This window comes from Hippocampus zosterae, chromosome 1 (genome assembly GCF_025434085.1).
Source record: "Hippocampus zosterae strain Florida chromosome 1, ASM2543408v3, whole genome shotgun sequence".
NCBI classification, from domain to species: Eukaryota; Metazoa; Chordata; class Actinopteri; order Syngnathiformes; family Syngnathidae; genus Hippocampus; species Hippocampus zosterae.
In genome coordinates this window covers 19542501-19567244 of record NC_067451.1, presented here as the reverse complement: position 1 = coordinate 19567244, position 24744 = coordinate 19542501, and the positions used below count along the sequence as shown (strand labels likewise).

General features: G+C 42.3%; 1 protein-coding gene across 1 annotated transcript; it reads left to right on the top strand.

The window, feature by feature from the left end:
• Positions 1–323: 323 nt before the first annotated feature.
• LOC127603188 (neuronal acetylcholine receptor subunit beta-2-like) lies at positions 324–23812 on the top strand. Its single transcript, XM_052069287.1, has 7 exons — positions 324–558; positions 621–1158; positions 16807–16952; positions 17083–17127; positions 17838–17947; positions 21460–22444; positions 22902–23812. Exons 2-7 carry the CDS (start codon positions 1104–1106, stop codon positions 23055–23057), a joined length of 1497 nt encoding a protein of 498 aa, XP_051925247.1. The 5' UTR covers positions 324–558; positions 621–1103; the 3' UTR covers positions 23058–23812.
• Positions 23813–24744: the final 932 nt, after the last annotated feature.

Sequence of the window (24744 nt, the reverse complement as noted above, 5' to 3'; positions counted from 1 at the left end):
TGTTTGTGCTACGGCTCTTCATTTTCTGCTTCGGAATGACTTGCACGAATAGCTTTTTGGTTTTCTCGTTGATGACTTCTCCAAATGTTAATGTTTGCTGCACTGGTAAAACCTCCTCTCTAAGAGGAGTTAACGCAATTTAGAAAACTCCACTCTGAGTCCAATTTAGGAATAATTAGATATTGGAAAGCCATGCAGTGTCACTTTTTGCAGATCTCAGCTCTCTTATGACCACATGGTTCTGACAAAGTGTTCATGCTCGCTGGATCCACCTAATCTCTGACCTCCCTGGCGTGGGGAGGTGTAATACCTCCCTATGTTCATGTTTGCCAGCCATGTGAGACCTATATAGGATCTTATGCTTCTCATACCGGACTTCATGTCAGAGCCAGCCTCTCTGACGGAATGTCTTGACACCGACCTTCTTGTTGCTGATAATTATGATGATGATGATTATTTAGTAACGCAAAGAGCGAAACGAATTTCTTCAGGCTCTATTCAAAAACATTCAATTAACTTAATGAGTACTCCAAACGATTCTTCTTTTCACCGGAGCTGGTGAGGTGGTTTTTAAATGCTCATCTCTGAGACATTATCTAAGGTCTAGTTTCTTCTCACAGATGTCCTCTGTTCATTTGGACCGAGTTGGCGTGCAAGTGGAGGCCGGCTGGGGTGTGCACTGGGCGCGCGGCGGAGCCATGTGAAGACCGGGGAGCCTGAATCTTTTATCGGAGGAATGACCACCTTGCAGACAGCACGATTATGACACTGCTGTTTTCTCCTGCATGGCCGCACATTTCCCCACTCGACTTCCCGTTTGCATCGGGCAAGAGGACGTAAAAGTAAGGGGGACACTGTGCTCTTTCGAGCCGGGAGCCGCTGCGCGCAATCGGGGCGCTCCTGCAGACTGACGGCGCCCAGAAAGCGGTCAGTGGAACGCTCCATGCCTCCGAGCCTCAGATAGACACGTTACCCCGGCGGGATTCAACGCACCGACGCCTTTTATAGTCCATTATTGTTCCACTCCAAGTCTGCTGCAGAAGAAGAGCACAAAAAGAGTGGGGCATCTGCAAGTTTACGCGCGTTTGCGCAGGTTCCGGACGATGGCGTTCCTGGCGAAAGCTGCGCTGCTTCTCCTGGCTGCCACAGTGCCACAAAGTGAGTAATCTCCTTTTTGAAAATCCTTCCATATTGGGACCGAGGGACTTGTACTTTGGAGCGTCAGTCAAAGAGGATCAAACATGTTTTGGCTGTTCCATCACCAAATCGTCACTTGTCACATGCGCGGCGCCGCGTTGACGCTTTCGTGGGAAGCTTCATCTTCTTTACCTGTGTGAAATATACCATATAACGTATTTGAAATAACACAGAAACGAATGTCACGGTGGTTGTGAGCAAAGCGTTGCACATCTCAATTCCTAAAGTACTACTTTCTACGACAGTAAATGTGTTGGTCATTTCATTAGGTTCGCTCTGCATTCGAATATCAATAAAGAGCCGGATCAAACACATGGTTGCTAAATGATCGATGATCAATCTCTCTCTATCTAGTTGCACTTTAAGTCTTCGTGGAGAACGCTTTGTCATGTTACCTTGTTGAGCTACTTTCAGAAGTACAGTGTGTCATTGTTTATTGTGGTTGCGGTCTGCAGTGGCATAGAACTGCACAGCATCATACTGAGGGGTGTTCCTAATCATTTGACCACCTCTCTAACTGAGGTAACCAAGACAAAATATTTCTATATGCCCTGAAAAGTACAATCAATAATTGTGTGTGTGTATATTATATATACATGTACACCCCAAAATTGTATGTGTGTATATATATATATATATATATATATATATATATATATATATATATATATATATATATATATATATATATATATATATATATATATATATATATATATATATATATATATATATATATATATATATATATATATATATATATATATATATATGCAGTTAGATTGTGGAAAATGTGCAATAACACAAACTGCATACATTTCACAAGGTGGTCGAATTACTTCACAAAGTATAGTATGTAGTAGATCAGGTATGGCAAACGCACACACACACACACTGACCCCGAAAAGCAGGGAGGCAGGGAGGTACAGGTGGACTGACCAAAATGTATGTAACAAAAAGGCAAACAGGAATACAATGGAAAAACTAACTCAAACACTCACTCAAATAAAGTCCAGCAAAATTACAAGAAATCAACATTGCAAAAGCCTAAGACAAAACACGACACGTGCAAACAGCAACAATGACCCAACAGCGAGTGGTCGTGCCGGGAGTCCTTTTAAACAAACGAAATGACACAATGACCATAAGGTGATTACTATAGGCAATTACTAATGTCACACAGGAAAACATCAAAACAAATATATATATGTATATATATATATATATATATCCATGGGCGGCCCGGTCGTCCAGTGATTAGCACGTCGACTTCACAGTGCAGAGGTACCGGGTTCGATTCCAGCTCCGGCCTCCCTGTGTGGAGTTTGCATGTTCTCCTCGGGCCTGCGTGGGTTTTCTCCGGGTACTCCGGTTTCCTCCCACATTCCAAAAACATGCGTGGCAGGCTGATTGATCACTCAAAATTGTCCCTAGGTGTGAGTGAGGGCGTGCATGGTTGTTTGTATCTGTGTGCCCTGCGATTGGCTTGGGTGTCCCCCGCCTACTGCCCGAAGACAGCTGGGATAGGCTCCAGCACCCCCCGCGACCCTTGTGAGGATGAAGCGGTTCGGAAGATGAATGAATGAATGAATGAATAAATGTGTAGTAATCCCTCATTTATCGTGGTTAATGGGGACCGAAATCACTCGCGATAGACGAAAATCCGCGAAGTAGTGAACCCCCCGTATAGGTACCTGTATATGTACATGTGTATGAGTATAAATAATATTTATAAGGCAAAGTTTAATGGTATACATACATGTTTGTAGTAATAAACATTACTTCATGCTATATACTAATACATTTAAACATGCATAAGTTAGGTTAGGTTAGGTTAGTGTATGAATAACGAAATACGCTCTATGTGACTCGCTGTTGTTTTGCTGACTTTCACTGGCTTACGCGGATCTTTTGTGAACTTTTTGCGGCATTTTCACTTTTTTTTTCATGAATATGTTTGTAAAAATCCGCGATGCACCGAGACCGCGATAAACGAACCGCGAAATAGCGAGGCATCACTGTTTCTAGCTATCTGTCTATCTCTCTCTCTCTCTTTCTCTCTCTCTTGCTCTCTCTCTCTATATATATAGATATATATAAAAAAAAAATATATAAAAAAAAATATATATATATATATATAGAGAGAGAGAGAGAGAGAGAGAGAGAGAGAGAGACTTCAAATTATTGTGTGTGGTACCCTGGTCCTACAGCATAATATGTGGATGGGCAGCAATATGGAGGTTTCATCCCAGTGTTGTTCTCAAGCCAACAACTGTTGCTTGACATGTTGCAAATGAGCTCTCTGGCAAGAGTTGACGAAGATGAGTCACTATGTTGACACCTATTTGTATGTTGTTGCTCTCTGAGTACCACATCTACTCTTGCTGCTGCACGCTAAGTGTTGAAAAGTTGAAGGAGGGATGAGCAGGATGAGGCTGCAGCTTGCTTGTCATTCACTTCAACGGGGGTTCTCAAACTTTTTAGGTCCAGGGATGCCTGACAGAACCACAATTAATCATGACTACCATGTGTACCCTTAAACGCCGTCGAATAAAATGCCAATTTTAAGGAAAAGAATTGTAATGCTACAGTAACAAAATCCGATAAAAAAATTCAGGAGAATAAAGTTGTATTTTTATAAGGAACAATAATAATTTTAGAACAAAGATCTATGGTGGATGTAAAACACTCCTTGTTCAAATGGCAATTCTTCATGATACCAAAAAAATAAAAATAAAAAAATAAGACAAAGATAAATCATCTGCATTTGGCTGGCAATCAACTGAGATAAGCTCGGGCATACCGGCAACTCCAGTGAGGCTAAGCATTTCAGAGAAAGGATGGATGGATGGATGTATGGGCTGAATAAATCATTTCAAAACTTTTTTGGAACATTAACGTGACCTATAACTTGGACAACTCATTTTATTTTGCTTTTAACCTTTTTGAGAGGGGAAATAAATGGAAAAAAATGAGAAAAAAAAATTCCACGTGTTTGTTGTGGTTCACTGAAACCAAGGTTGAACTTTTCAGCCATAATTCCCAAAGGTCCCAAACAATACTACTTATCACCTAAACACCACCATCCCTCCAATGAAGCAAGACGGCGAGAACATCACGCAATGAGGGCGTTTTTCTTCAGGTGGAGGGGAATTGTGTAAAAAGACTTTATTCATGATTTATGTGTTAATACGTCACAATTATATGAGGGCTTTAATTGGCCCAAAGCCAATATAAGGAGTTGTTTGAATTGTTTGTGTTTGTTGTTTTTACTGGCTCACCTGCATCAATGTGTAGTTATGCACATTTTAAAAATAATATGATGTTTTTTTTTTTTTTTAAATGACATAGTGGCCCCGCAAACTGCGGCTCCCATACCCCCAGAAGTCCTGGGAACCATTGCTCTAAAAGCTCGGTACTTTTCAAAAGGAGAAATATCACCATACGGTTGATAAGGTGAACACAGCCCTTAAAGTAGCATTGATGTTTTTACATCACCAACACAAATTCACATCTTTTGTCGCCACAAAAAACAAAACAACACAAGAAAACGTGACCTATAATCCACACTGAAAATGAAATGAATGAGTGAGGGGGCAATAACCAATGAGGGTTAGATCTTAGCTTGTTCACTACCCTAAAAAGCAAAAATTGGGAAAGCAGCAGCCTCTTTATCCATTTTCAAACATGACCAGCTTTAGTTAAGCACAAATTGATTTGGTGCGAGTGTTTTGGTGAATAACCATTGATTGTGTTGCAGTCTTAGCGCCTGTGAGATGATGGCATTCTTATTTTTAGAGGCAATAAATTATTGAGGTGTGGAGAGTGCAGCAAGGCAGACACTCGTGGATGTGTGTGTCTGCATCCATGTGTGATGAGACCTCCCGGTATTCTCCGCAAAGTCTCCCCAACCTCGTATGTGTCCCCTTCACTCGTTTTGCCGTTATTTTGACAGCTCAAGACTTCTCTACATACGTTTCAAACTGAGCCCCACCTTCCTCCGGTAGTTAAAGTCATTGTGACGTGTCAGAATGGAATTATCGTTGAAGCGTCTCCCCTTCTGAGGAGGATTTTCTTGGGCACTGTTGTCATCTAAGAACTGAAAGTCTCAGTCAGAACGTGCGTTCGTGTAGTCAAATAATGACACCAGTCCTTGGTCAGATTTACGATTTACTGTCCGAGACGTATTAATTATCATAAAAAGAATGAAAAATATCACAGGACTACGAGAAAAAGGGAAAAATAACAGTCTCAAGAATGTAGTGTGCGCATTCCTCCGCACATCTGTGACTCCATCTCAGCACTGACCCTATTGCCGATAAACAACCCTATTGAAGGATGGTTGAACATTTTAATCCGGTCAAGGAGCACACAAAGTGTGGTCAGTCTATGTAATAATCAGACACGGTTTTGTGTTTTTTCTAAGCGTTTTTTCAGTCGTAATTTTATGAAAGTATAGTACTTTCATCAAAAGGTCACTCTAATAAAATATACATTTAAGACACGTACCAAAAATGCACAAACTAAAGAGAGTGTGTCATCAATCTGTGTGCAATTGTGCAAATGGTGCTTGACTGACAAAGCTACAGCAACGAGTACCGTAGCGAAGGCTCTGCAAATTGACAAACGTGTCAACTGCTCTTGGAATGTCTGATGTTTTTGGTGAGCATGCTTCAATGGAGCATAACCGAGGGCAGAGCTGGAAAAAACATTGGATTAAGTCCAAGAGAATTATTGGAGACCTGTACATGTGTAAAAACGTAATAGTCTGAAGACTTACGGTATATCCACACTGGTTGCTTTGAATTAAAGCTCAACTAACTCAAGCAGCTATTATTGTAAACAGATGATTGATTTTGCGCCTGGCTCGGATCCCGGCGGGATAAAATATGACATAACTACTGTAGTCTAATCTCTCGAAAGCAACATTGTTCCAATTTATTTTCTCGTGTGATTCTATTAATTTGACAGTGCGCTTTTACTGCGGGGACTTCTGCTTGTATCGTTTGAACAGACGACTTATTGTCTCTGGAGATTTGAAAGCTTGTCATTCATTGACTGTCCAGATGCTCCAACGCCCAGCGCTCGTCCTCCTCGCTCAGATATCTGCGATAGTGGAATGTGCGGTGATGCGTGTACAATGCACCTCTGCTTTCTGGCGGGGCACCTCTTCTTTGTGGTCATCCTCATGTCCCGTTGCACGCGTGACAAATGTGACAGCGTGGCCGCAAATACAAAACTTTGTGTTTCCGTCATCTAAAGTTGCCAACTCACACACTTTGAGGTGTCAGGAGACGTGTATCTTGCTGATGTCAGATCACCAGTGTTTGCACTACTGGTTCGGTCTGAATGCTGAACCACGCGCATATTCCTCCGCTGATTTTTGGCCTGAGTGACGTCGACGTGGAATCCGGCCATGCACCCGTCATCTTTGGGTTTGCTGCTCTGTCTAACGCGACAGCTCAAAGACGCCCGAAGGCCGTCGGGCAAGCAAAACAGCGAAATCAAATGTGCAGTGTTTTTCCACCCAAGCATGTCAAATGGCAGCTATCATTCAACCAAATGATGTTTCATGTCTTTGCTTGAAGGGGTGACAAATTGCGCAATAACTCAGATTCTGTTAAAATAACATGGCACTACCATGCAGGGAAATGATGCTGCCAAATAATTAAACGTTGATTGTGAGATGATGTGGAGGTAGAAGATGGGCTTTATGACTTTGAATGCGTGTCATGCACAAAACGCTTCAGAAAAAGCAAAAGTCACACTTTGAAGTGAGGATTTGTGGTTTGTGCTGATGTCGCTACACAACATGATATCAACTGGACATAAAACGTCTCCATCCCCCCTGTTGACCGGTTATTGTCTCCGAAAAAATGAGCTGGTTAACTAACCAAAGTGGACTGAAATTTGCTAGTCAACTCGACACCAATCGCAGTTGAAGTTTGTCAACTAATCGGATCAGATGTAAATTGTAGTATATCGTACCAGCAAGCAGCTGTTGTTTTATACCAGTGGTCCTCAACTAGAAAGGCTGTAGGTCCACTTTTTTTTTTATAAGACCCAGGCACAGGAACTCTTTTATTTTGTTAAGTTGTGCCTGCTTAATAATAGAAATAGCCCTTTTAGGGAAATAAGACATTTTTATTTTAACTTTGTTAAACAGTAGTTGTAATTTTCCCATTAATTTGACAAAAACAAAACAAAATACTCATTTTACCAAAAAAAATACTAAACATGAAAACAAAATATTATTTTCATTCGTACAATTCCCCTTTTCACATCCCCTCGGAAATCACTTAAAAAATATATCAGAAGAGGAGTTAAGAACCATTTTAAATACTGACACAAAGGAGCACAGGAATGTGCAGTGCTGTTCTTCCACTAAAGGTGAATGCAATGTCTGAGGCATGCAAATATTATTTGAGGATGCCATTGTGATGTTCATTTACCATGTTGCGGTGTTCTGCTGTTAAACAGCTGCAAAGATCCCCTGGTAGACGAGAGCAGAACTGCACACAATCGAAACCTCCCGCGATTCGTCTTGTCTAATTGTCTGTGGCGGCGCGCATGCTGCGTCCTCTGCAATACATCTGTTCGTGCACGCAAATAATACAACGGATAATTTTAACAAGCGATCGCGGTAATGCGCAGATTATAGTCCAAAAATATAAAATGTATAACGTAAAAACTTTATACACACTTTATAATTTATTATTTTATACAATTTGCCGAGGGTCCGGACAGAGGAGGTCGGCGGTCCAGTCGTGGATCGCCGTCCGCCAGTTGAGGAAGACGGTTTTATACCATCCTTAGTTTACATCCTAAATTATTTAACATATGTAAAAATGACAAAATAAAGACAATTAATTTTTACGTCTTTTTATGTACCCTTTATATGTCCAGAATGTATTGCTCTGCTTCACAATGTGACAAGATGCCGGCCATCCCACCCGCTGCTCAGCGGGACTTGGGAATTCCTCAGTTCAGTTTGCCTCCAGGGCAACTTCCTGAGCTGGGAAAGCAAAAAATAAGCGCCGTGAGCGGCCAGTTTGGCCGAGGCACGCAACCCTAGATGGAGTTCCGTGCGACTTTGTCATTTACTCACATATGCCTCCAAGGCGACTCCCCAAGCTAGATAACCGAAAAACAAACATCGCAAGCGGCCTCCTTGCCCAACCACGCAATCCCACCATCGCAAAGGATACCAGGGAATAATAGACAGCTATAACCTGCCATCTGAAGCACCGCACCTCGGGTGGACACTCCTCTGGCCAGCGGCTCGCTCTACATACGGCCCGTAACCTAAACCTATAACATTCCAAGCCTTTGTATTTTCACCAGGATCACCACTGCAGTTCTTCCCATCTCCCATCATGACAGATGCAGAAAAAGCACTCCTGGTGCTAGTTCGGGATCATCCGACCTGTCCAGCTTGCACATGTATCTCATGGTGTCCTTTTCATCAAAGTGAGATGTGGATTCACTTGGACGGAACATTGGCTGATAAACGCAAATGTTATCACTGCTCTCTATTGTCAATCCATCAGCTGCGATTCTGTCTACATGGCAGTGGATCGGTCACGTGATGTCCAGAGCTGTCACGTTGTGCCCGAAGCGATAGAATGATCGCTTCGTGCACAACAAAATAAGGAAGTGGATCCCCGAAATAGCAGACACAAAAAGAGGTTTTGTCAGGGAACAAAAGGAGTCTTTAACACGAACGTAAAATACCCGACAGGGAGAATAACAAAAAACGCTGGTCAAAATAAGGACCAGGGATAAAATAAAGAGAACAACAAAAAACGCTTGCGGCAAAATAGCAAGGAAGGTCTGATTAGACAATAATATAAATTTCATTCGCAAGAGGAACAAGGACGCGCAATAACAGCCACAAGGCTAAGAGGCAACGAATAATCTAAATAGGAATTGGGCGAGAGAATATTGGCACGGCGTGGAATTCTCCGGCAGTGAGTAGACTGCCAGAGCGACCAAATAAAGGCAGAGTAATCAACCACAAATGAGTGACAGGTGTGCAGGCGGCGGGGAGAAAGCCCGCCCCCTGCTGGCAAACACGGGACGTGACAAGAGCTCTATTGGTGGCATGGAGGATGCAACAATTTCCCTTTTTTTTGAGGAAAGAGGTGGGGATCCATGGGGGGGGTAAATTCTCAACACACTTTTTTTACATACTCTGGTGCCAATATAAGGAACATTTATAATATTTTAAATCTAGTATTCATAGATTCATTGCCAAAGGGGGTGGCAAAGGGGTTGGTAGAGATGACAGCTGACATCCCTTGCCACCCTGTCAAAGCACCTCTAATATACTATAAGAGGTGTCCTGACTGGTCCACTAATATTACAACGTAGGTGATGTGATATCCCCATGGCAATGCTTTCAGAAAAAAATCCACAATGAAGCAGTTCATTTTAGGTTGAAATTACGACACTTTTGCAAAGGGAATACTTGATAGTCTTCTTTTCATTTTCCCAAACGAATGCTGTCTTGAAATGTGTTAGGAGCTTCATTTAGATGAAAGAAGTGCTTTGGTGCCAAGGAACTGCTGTATGTGAATGTGAGTTAAGGAGTTTAATTTAGGTGAAACAAGTAGTGCTTTGCCACCATCTTGTGGCCTCGCTATGCAATTATAAACCTCGTTGAGGGGCCTTTGATTACTTGCAGACTTTTGCTATTCACGGCAGGGACTGGGGGCAAAACTGTCTAGTAAAGCCAGCTATATTGATTAATTCACTTAACTTTGGTGCAAGCAACAAAGGTTCACTTCAAAAGTTTAACGATGATGCGAATGTGAGCGTGAATGGTCTTCTGTCTGCATTAGTGAAAAATGTATTCATAGAGCACATTACATACACAAGGCAACTCAATGTGCTTCACACGTCCATAAACATCATGCCTGAAAGCATTTACAAACAGAAGACCTGATGACATTTCAAGGCAAAGCAAAGAGAACAAAAGTAGCTTTTTAAAATTACTAAAAGAAGATACATTGACATCTTTGAAATGCCTTTACAGGTAAAAAATAAAAATTAAAGACTGATCGACCGGACCAATCTGAAAAGATATTGGAAGGTTGACTCACAGACTTTCATGTCCACCTCATCTTATTCCTTTTATGTGCAGCATAACAGGTAAATGGGGCTTCACCATGTTTGCTTTGAAACCAAGGCTCCACTAATTGACCCGAGTTTGCTGACTTCAGAGCCGCAGTGGGTTTATGTTGGGTTTCTAGTGTTGTGTCGTCTGTCTTTCGCCCGAAGTCAGCTGGGATTGGGTCCAGCTCACAAGCTCACATCCCTGAACAGGACGGATGGCTTCTTCTGTGCTCCACCTACAGTTATGATTCAGAAACTACCAATCAGACACCGGCACTGAACTCGTTTCATTTCCTGTACTCATACAAAACACGCTAATTGAATACAATGAGCTTATGAATATGAAATGAATCATCTCTGAGCAGTCTTCTGAACTACTCAGACGTTTGCATGTTTACGAAGCTCTCCAGACACATCTACAATTCTAAAGTGCAAAAGCAGAATGTGATCCTTGAGTTGACTGGGAGATACATTTGGAGTGAATACTTTTGTTTTGAATAGAAATTGTTGGGTGTTGCTGATTGTGATAGTTCTGCATTTATGGACTCGACTGTGCTTCACTGCGTCTGTACTCGTGTCCGTGTCACTGCGAAATGAAGAATTAATCAATTTCCCCTAGTGCTTGTCCTCATCGGGGTCACATGTGGGCTGGAGCGTCTTCCAACTGACTTAAGGCGAGAGGCATGGTACACACCGGACTGCTCGGCAGTCAATGGCAAGGCACACATTGACAAAAATACTATTCAAACTATCATTCACAACTATGGGCAATGTAGTTTGTGTTATCATGTTTGTGTTTTTTCGGAACATGGAAGACAGATGACCCGGAGAAAAAGCCACGCAAGTACAGAGCGAGCATATAGACTCCACACGGTATGGGCTTTGAGCTGAGATTCAACCCCAGAATGTCTCGTGTGTGGCAGACAGACTACTGACTGATATGAATAACTCAATTCATTTTGAACAGTATTTTAGGCAAGATGTTTAGAGGCAGCTGAGGTCACCAGTATTCATATTTTCACATGGAGCGATTGCCTCGCAGAGCTTCAAAGTCGTGACTACTCAAATGAAAGCAAAGGTAATTCTTGCTACTACTTAAAGATCAGCAAGTAACATATTTTGTATTGTTCTAGGCGGAAGCGGTTGTCCCTTTTGGCTGTAAAAACAACCATTGACATCTTGTCCCAGCTACATTTGCTCTGTTCAGTTTTTGCCCCGCGGTTTCGACTGTCCTGTCAAGCAAACGCGATTCATGAATAGCAAACCAGGCTGTCACAAAGGCCAGAAATAACACAGTAACCAATAGACGAATAGAATGGAAAAGCAACGCGAGGTGAGCAAATGTTTGGACATTTTCAACATTTCTCAGGAAGTTGCAGCGCAGCTGTACATCACTGCAAACTGCAACTCGAATAAGTATTGTGCAATTAATACCTCTCTGTTCAAGTCGATCAAGAAGGAGCATACAGTACTATTAGTTTTGCTAAGGCAGACGTGTTGTGCAGCAATAACAAATTGAATCCCATTAGATTGTGCTGGTGTAGCCCAAGTGTTGAGAATGACGAAAACACGTAAATGTCTATCTTGTAAACATAAAAATTATCCACATGCATAGGAAGCAGATGTTCACCACAATGGTGCTTGTGTAAAAGCAACCTCCATGTGCATCTAAAGGAAAGGGGCTCAGCAGTTTGTCATGGAAAAAAAAACCTTTGGCAGCGTGTTTGAAACCAGCAACTGTCACTGAAGCTCTGTGACCCAGTCAGACTGTGTGCTGTGTTGATTACATGGATGAAAACAGCCCTACGGTGACTATGTGTTTGTGTGTGTGTGTGTCAAATTTTGCTCTTGTTGTACAAGCTGCATATCACGCGCATTGCTGACATGCAACATACTGTATGTGTAATAAATAGAAAAGGTATATAATGATGCTACTTAATTTTTGCATGAGAGGTAGTCAAATACATCAGTTTATGAGCTCACACACACACGCACGCACACGCACACACACGCACACATACACACGCACACACACCCACGCACACACAATTCTTTCATTACCCTTTCAATCAAGCAGCATGCCATTTTGCTCAAGCACCAAATTAGTCAGACCTTGCAGCACGACATTTAAACATCACTTCCCCAACTATTGCCGTGGGCATGTGCGTGAGTGAATGTGCGTTTCTCATCTTAAACTATCCTTTCAATCTACGCTAGTCATTGAGAAGAGATCAGCAAATACCAGGAAGAATACTTTGAATCTCTAGTTTATTTTGAATCATGGTCAAGAAATCTCTCAAATTGGGTGGCATTTTGGGCATTCACTTTGTAAGAAGATTCTAGTAGGTCAGAATGTCCTGCTTACATGAAATTCATGTGGAGCCAATAATATGACATGGGCGGAAAAAACATTTCAAAATACTAATTTGTGACAACAACAACAAAAAAAAATCTATTTATGGTCACAAAATAAGTTGTTTCCACGAAATAGGCACGACACGTGTAAAGAATAGTAATGTGTTTTTACAAAAGAGGCATTTTATAATATTAATTTATGGCCATACAAGGCAAGTTTTTGTCCACCAAATAAGCATAACGTGAACAAAATACAAATTTGTGGGCACAAAATACTAACTTGTTTTCATGAACTTGGTGTAATGTGTGCACAAAATACGAATTTGTGTCGCAAAATAAGTTTAATATGCACACCGATACCTCATTTATGGCCTCAAGATTTGAGTCCCTAAAATAGGTATAATGCGGGAAAGAAATAGCAATTTTTGGTCAAGAAGTACTCATTTGTATCCACAAAGCAGCTGTGGTTCCATATTGGACAGTCGGGTCATCAATGGAGTGCACCTTCCCGAAAACCGTCAGAGGTCGACGACAGGGTTAAAGACAAGGAACAGCAATAGTATTGAATTTTATTGTCGACTGGCTATGACATTCGGAAAAACCTGCTCTTGCAGGCTATTGACAAGAACAGAGTAAGAGGAGAAGGCACTTAACGAACATCGTGTATTGCAGTTTCTCTGAAAGGTGGTACACCTTTTGCCTTACCCCGAAGTCAGTCCATCGTGTACACATTATATGTATTTTGCGGCAATAGTTTGGGTTATTTTGTCCGGATTTAAATGATTTCCCATCCATGTCATGCGTGGCGCTTTCTATATCCACAGAAAGACGCACCTTTTCTGACAACTGCTCGTGTTTATGAAGCCACTTCAACCTGTTTCTGTTCACCCAGTAAAGCCAAACAATGGCATCGTATCAGAGGAAGCGCAAACATCTACCTGTGCGCGGCGGCAGGATGAAACTAAACACGTTTACAAGTGGCCCCGGGGAACCAGTCAGCATAGCTAATCACTTCAGACACACACATTATGCAACATGAGGCCCCCTCGACACCCCACGTTAGCCTGATTTGAATGCATCGTCCTGATAAGCACTCGGCTGAGATGATGAAATTAGGGAAGTCAAAATCAGAGAAGTGGAATGTGTATTTAGAGGCAATTGCACTCTGTGCTTTGACATTTTTGGCAAGGCGTCCAATGAAATAAGATTGCACAACAGCCAGAAGATATTTTGGTGGTAGGGAATAACATTTGTTGAGATGCTTGCATTTGTTCTTCCAAGAATCTACCAGTACAATTTCATTGTAAGCATATAAAGAAGACAGAAGCGCCTGTGTTACCTACGCAGGTAATGTTTTAAGGAACTCTTTTAAAAATTCATTTATTGATATGGTGTAAAACCAAATCATTTCAAACGTGATTCTTGAGCATAATGCCAAGAGCAGGGGGGCCCATTAGGTCGATCGCGATCTACTGGTAGATCGTGAACTGGTCACAAGTCAATCGCGGGGGTGTAGAGGAGAAAAAAAACAACAACTATTTGTTGTTTTTCTTTCAGTTCTTTGTGCATGTTAGTAATTTTCATTTTTGTGTTAATGTACACTGCACCCTCATGATCCCGTCAGTCTCATTTTCACAAAAAGTATTTAAAAAATGAAATAAAGCAAGTACAGTAAATCTTTAACCTACGGTTGGCGCGTGACCCGCGTCACCGGAAGTTGTGAGCGCTAAGCAGTCTCCTAATGCACTGCAGCTTGTGATAAGAGCTGTTGCGCGATATCTTTTATCGCTGTCATTATTCTCATTCAGAGTTTGTTTTGTGTACAATTCACCGAGGGCACGGGCAAAGAATAGGAATCTAGAGGGCCAAGGGGAGCATTTTAAAACGGTACGCGTGAGCTACGATCGTTAACAGGCTGCAAAAGTGCGTCGCATTCCTCCGTGTCAGGCTGTCGCTCATTATGACGAACGTGAGTATGTACGTGCGCCTCCTTATCTCCCTTAAATTTAATAGTGTAATTCTTGACACCGGAGTTGTTACCCTATACAGTAATATTGATAACCATTGTGATTCACCCTTTGCCATGAAAATCAAGAAAGGCCAGATTACATGAGTCTAACAGATTTTCCTGAGTGATTGTCCTCTGGTGTGCGGTATTTTCCAACTCATTTTTTTTCATCTTCTGCTTGGAAAATTTGAGGGGCTGACAGCTGTAAAAACATTAAACCTTTTGTCGTCAATACAAGAAGACGTTGGCACATCCCTCCGTAATTGTGAGGTGAAACATAACGATAGTCAATTAGGAAGCGACCTGACGCTCGTGCTGTTGCCGGACACAAGCAGCTACGGTGCTCTATTCTTTCTACGCCTTTGTGTTTTCCAACGGTCTAGATCCCCTTTGGCACCATACTGCCTCTCACAGGTCAGTCCTGGTGCTACAGCAGACATTTAGTTTACAGATGGAGTTCTCGGAGTGTTGAATTTTTGGGGGTTTATTTTATTTTTTTTGACTGCTGTCCCAAGTGCCAGGCCACCGAAATGTCCTCAACTCTGGATTTACAAATGCACACATATTTTACAGACATACAGTACGTGTAATGCCACAATGCCACATAAAAAAATGGATTTATGCACGCAAACATCAATGTATTTGTCGATGGTAAACCTGCATACCTATCATTATTTTCAGTAAGGCTGCGATTGGCTGTTGCTTATAAGACTGGCCATCAGTCAAACGAAAATCACATCACATCACTGTTTTTACTTTATTTTATTTCGAATATCTTAGTGATAAGCAACTCAACATTAGTATTTCACCATTCAAAAATATCTACTTTTGTTTATAGAAATCCATGCCTCAAACGGCGTGGGCACAATTATCTTGGTGGGCGGGCACGTCCCCGAATCACCCGCCCGTGGGGATGGGTCTGATGACAGTACATGGGCCAGTGCACCCCCGGCACCTCAGCACGAGTCAACCGAGTCGCCTGTTGGCGGCTCGCAGCTGAAATGTCTCCAAAATGTGATGTTTCAGCTTCACGGGGCACTGGACTTGATTTCCCACTACAGTGTATCTTCTTATGAGAACGTGTTTTGCATCCGGCTTTATTTTACGCAAATTAGGTTTTGGCCATTGAGTTACAAAAAGAAAATACGCTGACTGAAAAAGTATGTTTGGATGCACACATATTTAGCGTGTCAGTGCTATCAGATCCAATTATCTTGCCCAAATGTAACCATTGAGCCACATTAAAGCTTTGCTTTCCTAAATAGTTTTGAAGCATTTGAACCATGTCGGCACATGTGGAAAAGTGTTGCTCAACACAAAACGAGCAGTTAGAGACAGTTGTATGAAGCCGTGTGTGATTCCATTGCGTGCACAAATGTATGTTCATCATGGCTATTTAGGTTGATGCTCGATGTTTTAAATTCCCTCTCTAGCTGGCATTTGAATCTGCGAGTTGTCGCAAACGGAAGCCATCTTTGGGTTTTATTTGACACTGGGACATTTTTATTGATCTTTGTTTTTGAACACAATGCGAAAAAGAAAAGTTATACATGGCCCACAAGGTGCTGATTAGATGAAAAACAACAAAAATAGCCGTGTATACAGTATAGATGGGTCATTACAAGGTTATTTCTAATTTGCTGCATTATACTGAAAGATGCATCCATCCATTTATTGCCATTTTCCTCATTAGGATAACTTGAGCCTGACTTTGAGGAAAAGACAGAATACTGGTTTGCGAGCTAGTCTCAAACTGTCGACAACAACCAGTCACACTCACGTTCATACAATACTTGCGGCAAATTTGGACTAGTCTTCAATAAACCTAGCTACCTAATCTGAATGTTTTAGAATGCCAGCGTAAACTGGAGGGCGCAGCGTAAACACACAAAAATATATCGATTTCTTTTGCCAGTACCTGTGTACCTCTTATTTGCTTTGTAGCTCTGAAAAATAAAATAAGATATAAACATCTTTTCCCCACCATTTTCACAATTTAAAATGAGACGATCGGATCCGTGCATTCCTAATATCTTTATTAATGTGTATGCGAGTGAATGCACGGTACCTTAACCACAGTACTGAATAGCACAATTTTTTGGGGTGTGTGTGTTTGTGTGTGCCTGCAGCTGCGTTGTGTGCAGAGGTGGAGGAACGTCTGGTGGGTCACCTGTTGTCGGCAGATCGCTACAACAAACTGATCAGACCGGCCGTCAACAACAGCCAGCAAGTCACCATTTACATCCAAGTGTCTCTGGCACAGCTCATCAATGTGGTGAGGAAGATCAGCCGTGCTACTTCTTAAAATGCGATCATGAGGATGAGTGATGAGTATGATGATGACAAAGAGCATTCCTTTTAAGAGGCATCAGGATGTGTTTCAGCCTTCAATTTGTGTTTTGCAGAACGAGAGGGAACAGATCATGACCACCAACTGTTGGCTCACTCAGGTTTGTCTTCTCTTGGTCTCTTGTCTTGCCTCCCGCTGTAAGACTGTAGTCAGACTAACTCACAAACAAAAAGTCACGACGTGGCAGCCATGCGGATAGAAGCTTCATGCTGATGTAGCGGCTTTCGCGCGCCTCGTTGTCACGGCACGGAATAAGCCCTGCAATGAGGAATTCCAGCCTTTGGAGGCTTTAAGTGGATGTACTGTTTTCGAATGGCTCTTACATGCATTGAAATAGCTAAAAATGCATTCAACAAATGCTCGACAAATCAACATCAGGTTTGTCTGGTTGTCCTAGTGATTGACATATGATTGTTGATCGTGGAGAAGGGCGTGGTTTCAGGCAATCAGCGGACACGCCCACAGCATTTGAGAGGTTATTCTGAAGCCTCACTTTTATATACTTGACCATTTTTTTAATCGTTTCAATTTCACAGGGTAGTTACCACTGTTTTCTGTGGCGTATCAAATTTTAAGACATTTTCATGAAAATGTCAAATAATGTGCAAATATTCCGAAAACATTTTGTAAAGACACACATTTGAAGGTATTCCAATTTATTGATCAGCTTCCAAGTCTTTCAATGAGTGTCATTACCACCCCATGACCGTACATATTTTATTGCTTGACACTCTCTGATTGTGTGTTTCAGAATGAAAATACATGAGGTGTTTGTTTTCTCACTGTCTTTTTTTTCTAAACAATCATCAGGTGTGGAACGACTACAGATTAATGTGGGACCCCGATGAGTATGATGGCATCAAGAAAATCCGCCTCCCGACACAACACATTTGGCTGCCGGACATCGTCCTTTACAACAAGTAGAGTTGCAACAAATGAAACAACAGACGCACGGGGTTACACACACCATCATCATTGTTTCAATGGCGAATCATTTTTCGATAACGTTTTTCATATCCACTTAGTCTATACACTTCCCATATTACTGTCTCACACCTCTTTTTGGATATTGCACGTATGGCAACATTTCAGAATGGAAACAGTATTTCAAGGAATTAGAGATTATCAAGCCTTTGGCACAATTTAAATACGAACGATCATTTAGAGTATTTTGTTAGGATACGACTCATTTCCTGACCCAAAATCTCAATCTTTTGCTTTGTGTTGGAGTTGCGTCCGCATCTCGTACTGTACGAACAGCAATATGTCTTTACATTGGCTGTTGTAATCATTGCTTGTTTGTTGCATCAAAATGCATTTTAATGAGAGTGCATTTGAGCTTTGGGATATTTTTGGTGCCCAAAACGTGGTCACAATTTCATTTATTTATTTTCTGTGGTCAAAATGGAATTATTAAATAAATGATGACAATAGAATATAAATCGAATGTAAAATAAATGATAAATATGACTCATTATATTATACTATTATCATTATATCAACTAACTTGAAATTGAAGAATTGATTGAGTATCCTTTCACTACTTGGGACATGCCATACAGCCAATGAAATAGGTGGCATATAATGAAGGGAACGTAGTTTAAGAGACTAATCATTGTGCCGGTATGTGTGCAAATGTTTGGCCACTTGACCTGAAAGTCTTCTTATTTTACGACACTTTCATGATGACTGAGTGTATTTGATGAGGATACAAAAGGCACTTTATGTTGACATTGACCCCGACTTGGAAAGCAGTCCGACACTCTGTGGGAAGGGGATGCAAAGAGGAGCAGAAAAGACAGGACAGGACGGGTGTAGTGAACAAGGAAGTGTTCAGAATCAGAATCGTCTTTATTGGCCAAGTATGTAGAACACACAAGGAATTTGTCTCCGGTATAACACGCTGCACTAGTATTATCGTAAACAACAAAATCATTGAACCATTTTAGAGTAACCAGTAGTTTTGTAGTACCATTTTGTAGAATAAGAAGAGTGACTACGTCAGTGACTGTTTAAGGAGTTAATGGGTAGAGGGAAGAAGCTGTTTAAGTGTCTACTGGATTTGGTGCGCATGCCTACTGCCCGAAGACGGCTGGGATAGGCTCCAGCACCCCCCGCGACCCTAGTGAGGATTAAGCGGTTCAGAAAATGGATGGATGGATGGATCTGTAGCGTCTGCCTGAGGGGAGTGGCTGGAAAAGGTGGTGGGCAGGGTGCGGGGGATCCAGGAGGATTTTCCGTGCCCTTGTCTTGGCCCTACCCACTCTCAAGAGTGGGTAGGGCGGTGCAAACGATTTTTTCTGCCGTCCTAACTGTCCGTTGAAGTCGGATTTTGTCCTTTTTTGTGACGGCCCCAAACCAAACCGTGATGGAAGAACACAGGATTGATTTGATGACTGCCGTGTAGAACTGTCGTAGCACCTCCTGTGGCAGGCCAAGCTTCCTCAGCGGCCTCAGGAAGTACATCCGCTGACGGGCCCTTTTCAGGATGGAGATGGTGTTGACTTCCCACTTCATGTCCTGGGAGACTATGATTCCCAGGTTACCATTATGTGGTGGGAGGGGCTATGCAGAGTCAAACTCCCCTGTAAAAAATCTCATCGTAAATGAGAGAACACCCCAGAAAATAACATAAACATCAATCAAGGGTCCTGTAAAGCAATTCAAGAGTGGTCCCACACCAAGCGACTAAATCCAATAGGGGTGTGCATCATACCTGTGAACTTGTACGTTTCCCCCGTATTTTATACGTTTTTTAAAATCATTTCAAATCATGTACGGCGTATTACAACTTTTATACGGTGGGGGGGGGGGGGGGTGGGGGGGGCAATTGTGAACTGATCTCACAAAGACCCATTTTGGTTCAAATCCAGATCGTCTCACTTGCTGGTAGGCAACGTTTTGTCGTAGTTGCCTACGACAACGGCATTGTCGTAGGCAACGACAATGCCGTCGTCGATCGCTACTATTGTCACGGCAAACCAGCAAAAGTAATCCTCTATCGTCTTTTTTCTTTTCATCGCTGCGTAAAGTCGGATTAATAAAGAATGATGTGCGCGTGCGCGGTAAACCGTTGTACGGGTTTTTATTGCTTTGTAAGGGGAATCGTAGTCATTTAGAAGGGCGGCTATTAGCCGAGGTCGACAGGTATGGTGCATGCTCGTGAATCAACACCACCACACAGGGATGTGAGAATCAGTGATGTAAGATAAGATATCCTTTATTTGTCCCACACTGGGGAAATTTACAGCCTCCAGCAGCAAGATCTTGGGTAGAAAGAAGAAAGAAGGAAAAAAAAAAAAAATAAACACCGTTCAATTAAGTGCAATATAAATACAGATATAGATAAGGTTGCAGTGCTATTTACAATTGTTTTTCACATCATTTAATCTAATTTAACATAATTTAATGTAGGCAATTATAAAACCACTACCCTCCCACCTCTTGGGAATGTTTATAAACAATTAAGAGAAATCAATCATCTCTATATGTGACATGGTTGCAGCTCATCTGGTTGTTTGGATATGCTTCATGTGTGTTGTGGTCAGTAGTGGCGCACCGCCGTTTATACTCGCCTCGTAGCCATGACACTCATAAAGACAGATTGCCGGTCAACGTTATGACCGCGCAACCACCAAAATTGATCCCGAGGCCAAATGATAAAAGATGATGGGGGGGTAGAGGTTACAGAATGAAGAAGTAGAAAGTGCCCGGTTTTAGTGTTGTCGACATGTCCTCTCTATGCCTCTTTTCCTCGCAATAGAAAGTGAATGTATTGCCGGATTCCTGACCTGCTTTATAAGTGATAGTCGATGTATCAATAATGCATCGCCTGTAGCTTGGGTGAGATCAAGTCCAAAAGCACATCTCACACAAGCAGTCCTGAAAAGTGTTAAACAGACCAAAATCCAGATGTCAGGTGGTGAGAGAGGGCGAGAGGCTGTCGATGCATATTTGCTGTGATTTTGAATAAAGGCGAGAGTGAGGAAAGAAGTCCTTGGTTGAGATTTAAACATTTCTAACGAAATGCCCATTCTAATTTCCACGGGAAGGGCATTCCAGAGTACTGGAGCCCGAATAGATAACGCAGTAGAACGTGCTTTTGCTGCTTTTTAGCTCCCAGAGTCAGAGAAAGAAAAGAATTTGGTGAGAGCAAGGCCCCGAACGAAACATCAAGTACCACTGAGTCAGAAAGACATATTTTACGAGTATGTAAAAAAACCTGAAAATCACATCTCAGGCGGAGTCATTGCAAGCTGATTACCTTTCAACCGTTATACATTGTAGAACATGGAACTTTACAAGTTTCATGAGCGAGACAATCAAAGATACCGGGTGTTGTACACACAATGATCCAGGCTGGACTGTCGTGATATTTTTTTCGATGCGTTTTTGACTTCTTCGTCTTCATCTTTCCCTGTCCGTCCCTCAGTGCTGACGGCACCTACGAAGTCTCCTTCTACTCCAACGCGGTGGTCTCCAACAATGGCGAGGTGGCTTGGCTCCCTCCCGCCATCTACAAGTCGGCCTGCAAGATCGAAGTCCGCGACTTTCCGTTCGACCAGCAGAACTGCACCCTGAAGTTTCGCTCATGGACGTACGACCACACCGAGATCGACCTCATCCTGCTGAGTGACTTTGCCAGCCGCGACGATTTTAAACCCAGCGGCGAGTGGGATATTGTTTCGCTGCCGGGACGCAAGAACGAAGACCCGGATGACATCAGGTACCTGGACATCACTTACGACTTCATCATTAAGAGAAAACCTCTCTTCTACACCATCAACCTGATCATCCCTTGCATCCTGATCACATCTTTGGCCATTCTGGTCTTCTACCTGCCATCAGACTGCGGTGAGAAGATGACGCTGTGCATCTCTGTGCTTCTGGCCCTCACTGTGTTTTTACTCCTTATCTCAAAGATTGTACCGCCCACGTCTTTAGCGGTGCCTCTGATCGGCAAGTACCTGATGTTCACCATGGTGCTGGTCACCTTTTCCATCGTCACCAGTGTTTGCGTGCTCAACGTGCACCATCGCTCCCCTAGTACGCACACCATGCCTCCTTGGGTCAAACGCGTCTTCATGTACCGACTTCCCTCCTACCTTTTCATGCGGAGACCAGGCACATCCAACATACGTGAAAGGTTCCGCAAAAAACACCAACAGCGATCGTACTCCGAGAAGAAAGCGGGAGCAGATGCGGGGACAGGTTCTCCGGGACTGGCGGACTCCTCGTCTTCCTTCTATGTCAACGAGGAATCGGCCAAACGCTGCGGCTGGACGTTCAGCGACTTTGCCGACAACACAGAGTTCAGGAGGAGGGCGACACTGAAAAGCAGCATCGATGTGGAGGATGCCGTGGACGGTGTGCGCTACATTGCGAACAAGATGAAGAGTGAGGACGACGATGAAGGGGTAGGCTTTTGGAAGGAAATGCCTCAATGTGTGTGTGTGTGTGTGTGTGTGTGTGTGTGTGTGTGTGATGTGCAAATACGCCTAATTCTTTGTCAACTCCTTCGATTTTGCCCGTTTGTCTCAAAGTCTTCAAATGAATGAATATCATCCATTTTTTCATCTTAACATCATGAAAAAGATATGATTAAAGGCAATTTGAGCACATTTTCGATTTCAAAACTGTGTATCGAACTGGTAGTCCTTTGCACAAAGAGTCATTTTCACTTTCAAAAAGGTTGGTGAACCTTTGGCCGATCGTGTTTGTCTCAATTAATGGCCGCATTAGGATAGAATTTTTTTTTCTATACTAAATTAAATCAAGAAAATTAAGCATGACCGACATAAACGAGCTTCAAAATTGTGCATAGATGCAACAATGGTAAATATATTTTTTACACTCACATCTGTCTTGTTACAGATCATTGAGGATTGGAAGTACGTGGCGATGGTGATCGACCGCCTCTTCCTGTGGATCTTTGTGTTTGTATGTGTGGTGGGAACTGTGGGCCTCTTCATGCAGCCTCTGTTCCAGAGTTACAACACCCCCATTGTTGAAGACATGGACCAGAACTGAGGGATGACACCTGTACATTACCTTAATTCCGACTCCACTCTGCACAGCGCCAAGCCACTCCTTTTATCACGTTACGGTTTGCCCACCTCACCTGCCACTCTTGATGCACTTTAGCCCTCTTCCTTAACACCTGCTCCTGAGCTCACGCCCCAGTCGTTTTTATCCTCCACATGTCCTGCCTTCTGATCAAGCAGGAGAACTGAGATCTATCTGATTTCGATGACGAGACTGCTGCTCTTGTTGCTTTCATTGAATCCAAGTCACTAAGAGTGAGCCTCACTGAATAGGATATTGCTCAGATCTGCGACCATGTTTACAGCGTTGGGTCCAAATTGATCTTTCTTGTATGACCCTCCCTGATTTCAATGATACTTTATATTGACCCTGGAGTAACTACCATTCAAGCTTCCACTGATGGACCTCGATTGATGCAATGGGGCACAGCCATGCCGAAACAGAAAAGTGGCTTCCACAAACTTACTGATGCCCAGAACATTCTGTTAGGATGAATAATTAACATTTAAAGGGAAACGAAGGGATGAAAAGTATGCTCCAAGACTTTATTACATCTTTTGTAGTGTATTGTAGATTTTCTCAGTGTCAGCAACTATTTTGAATTTGTCATCCTGACTTGCCAATCCAGTCGTGGAGATAAATATAAATTCAAAATGCTAAGTGACGTTTCAACAACATCTTGTTGATCTGCACAAATCAATAGTCCTGAAAAATGAGGGAGGCCTGTTCTTCAATTGCAACCCCCCCCCCCCCCAAAATGTATCTGTATGTCCTTTTGCAGCATTGCACCAGTAAGCTGAGTTATGTTTTTATTTCTTCAGAAAAATCTTCAAAAGCAGACAAAAGCTCCCAGCAACTCCTAGCAAGCATTAATTAGGAGATAAATCGAATTGCCTTCTAGAGTGCATCATGAGTTTTCCTTGTGCACTGGATATCACTTAATAAACCCTGATGGCATGTTAATGACATGTAAATCGTCTCAAAGCGAACTAAGACTTTGTTCTCCTTTGACCTCTTTTGGATTTTTTTTTCTACTCTCCTGGCTCCACATGCATGAAGTAAAACCCTCATTTATTTTCCCAAGAGCCCAAAGACAACAACAACAAAAAAACAAACAAACAAACAGAGAAAGACTTTAAAAAGTAAACTCAATGTGCCAATAAGGAAACTGACAATGATGTGGATGCACAGAAGAACATCACCTCCATGTGTCCTCTCCCAGTAGCACACATGCCCTAATATTCCTGAGCCGCGCAAACACCAAAGAGCAGTTTGGAACATTTCACCCTCACGCACACACACACGCACCCACACACGCACACACACACACACACACACACACACACACGCACACACACACACACACACACACACATTTTAATATGCTGGTTTGTGGACTCAGACTGGGAAACAAGAGGCTGTGGGACTGCTTGTGTGACTGTAAAAACACAAATTTGATGACCTTTATCTTATAAAAGGTACTAATGAGGAATTCATTATTTTATTTTATATGACCACCACCAAGGAAATTACTGCAAGAACATTTTATCCTTACAGGAACAAAGAAGCCAAACAGCCGCTCCTCTTTCTAACTTTTCCTGTTTAAAATTCGTATCTGTTTTCAGAGATGCATTCAAGTACTTATTATTTATATTAAGTATAAGTTACTGTC

Bases quoted from the DNA above. Each gene is read 5' to 3' on its own strand.
- LOC127603188 (XM_052069287.1), top strand. From the start codon at position 1,104: ATGGCGTTCCTGGCGAAAGCTGCGCTGCTTCTCCTGGCTGCCACAGTG. The intron at 1,159-16,806 runs GTGAGTAATCTC...GTGTGCCTGCAG, and splicing joins GGCTGCCACAGTGCCACAAA to CTGCGTTGTGTGCAGAGGTG. The intron at 22,445-22,901 runs GTAGGCTTTTGG...GTCTTGTTACAG, and splicing joins GTGAGGACGACGATGAAGGG to ATCATTGAGGATTGGAAGTA.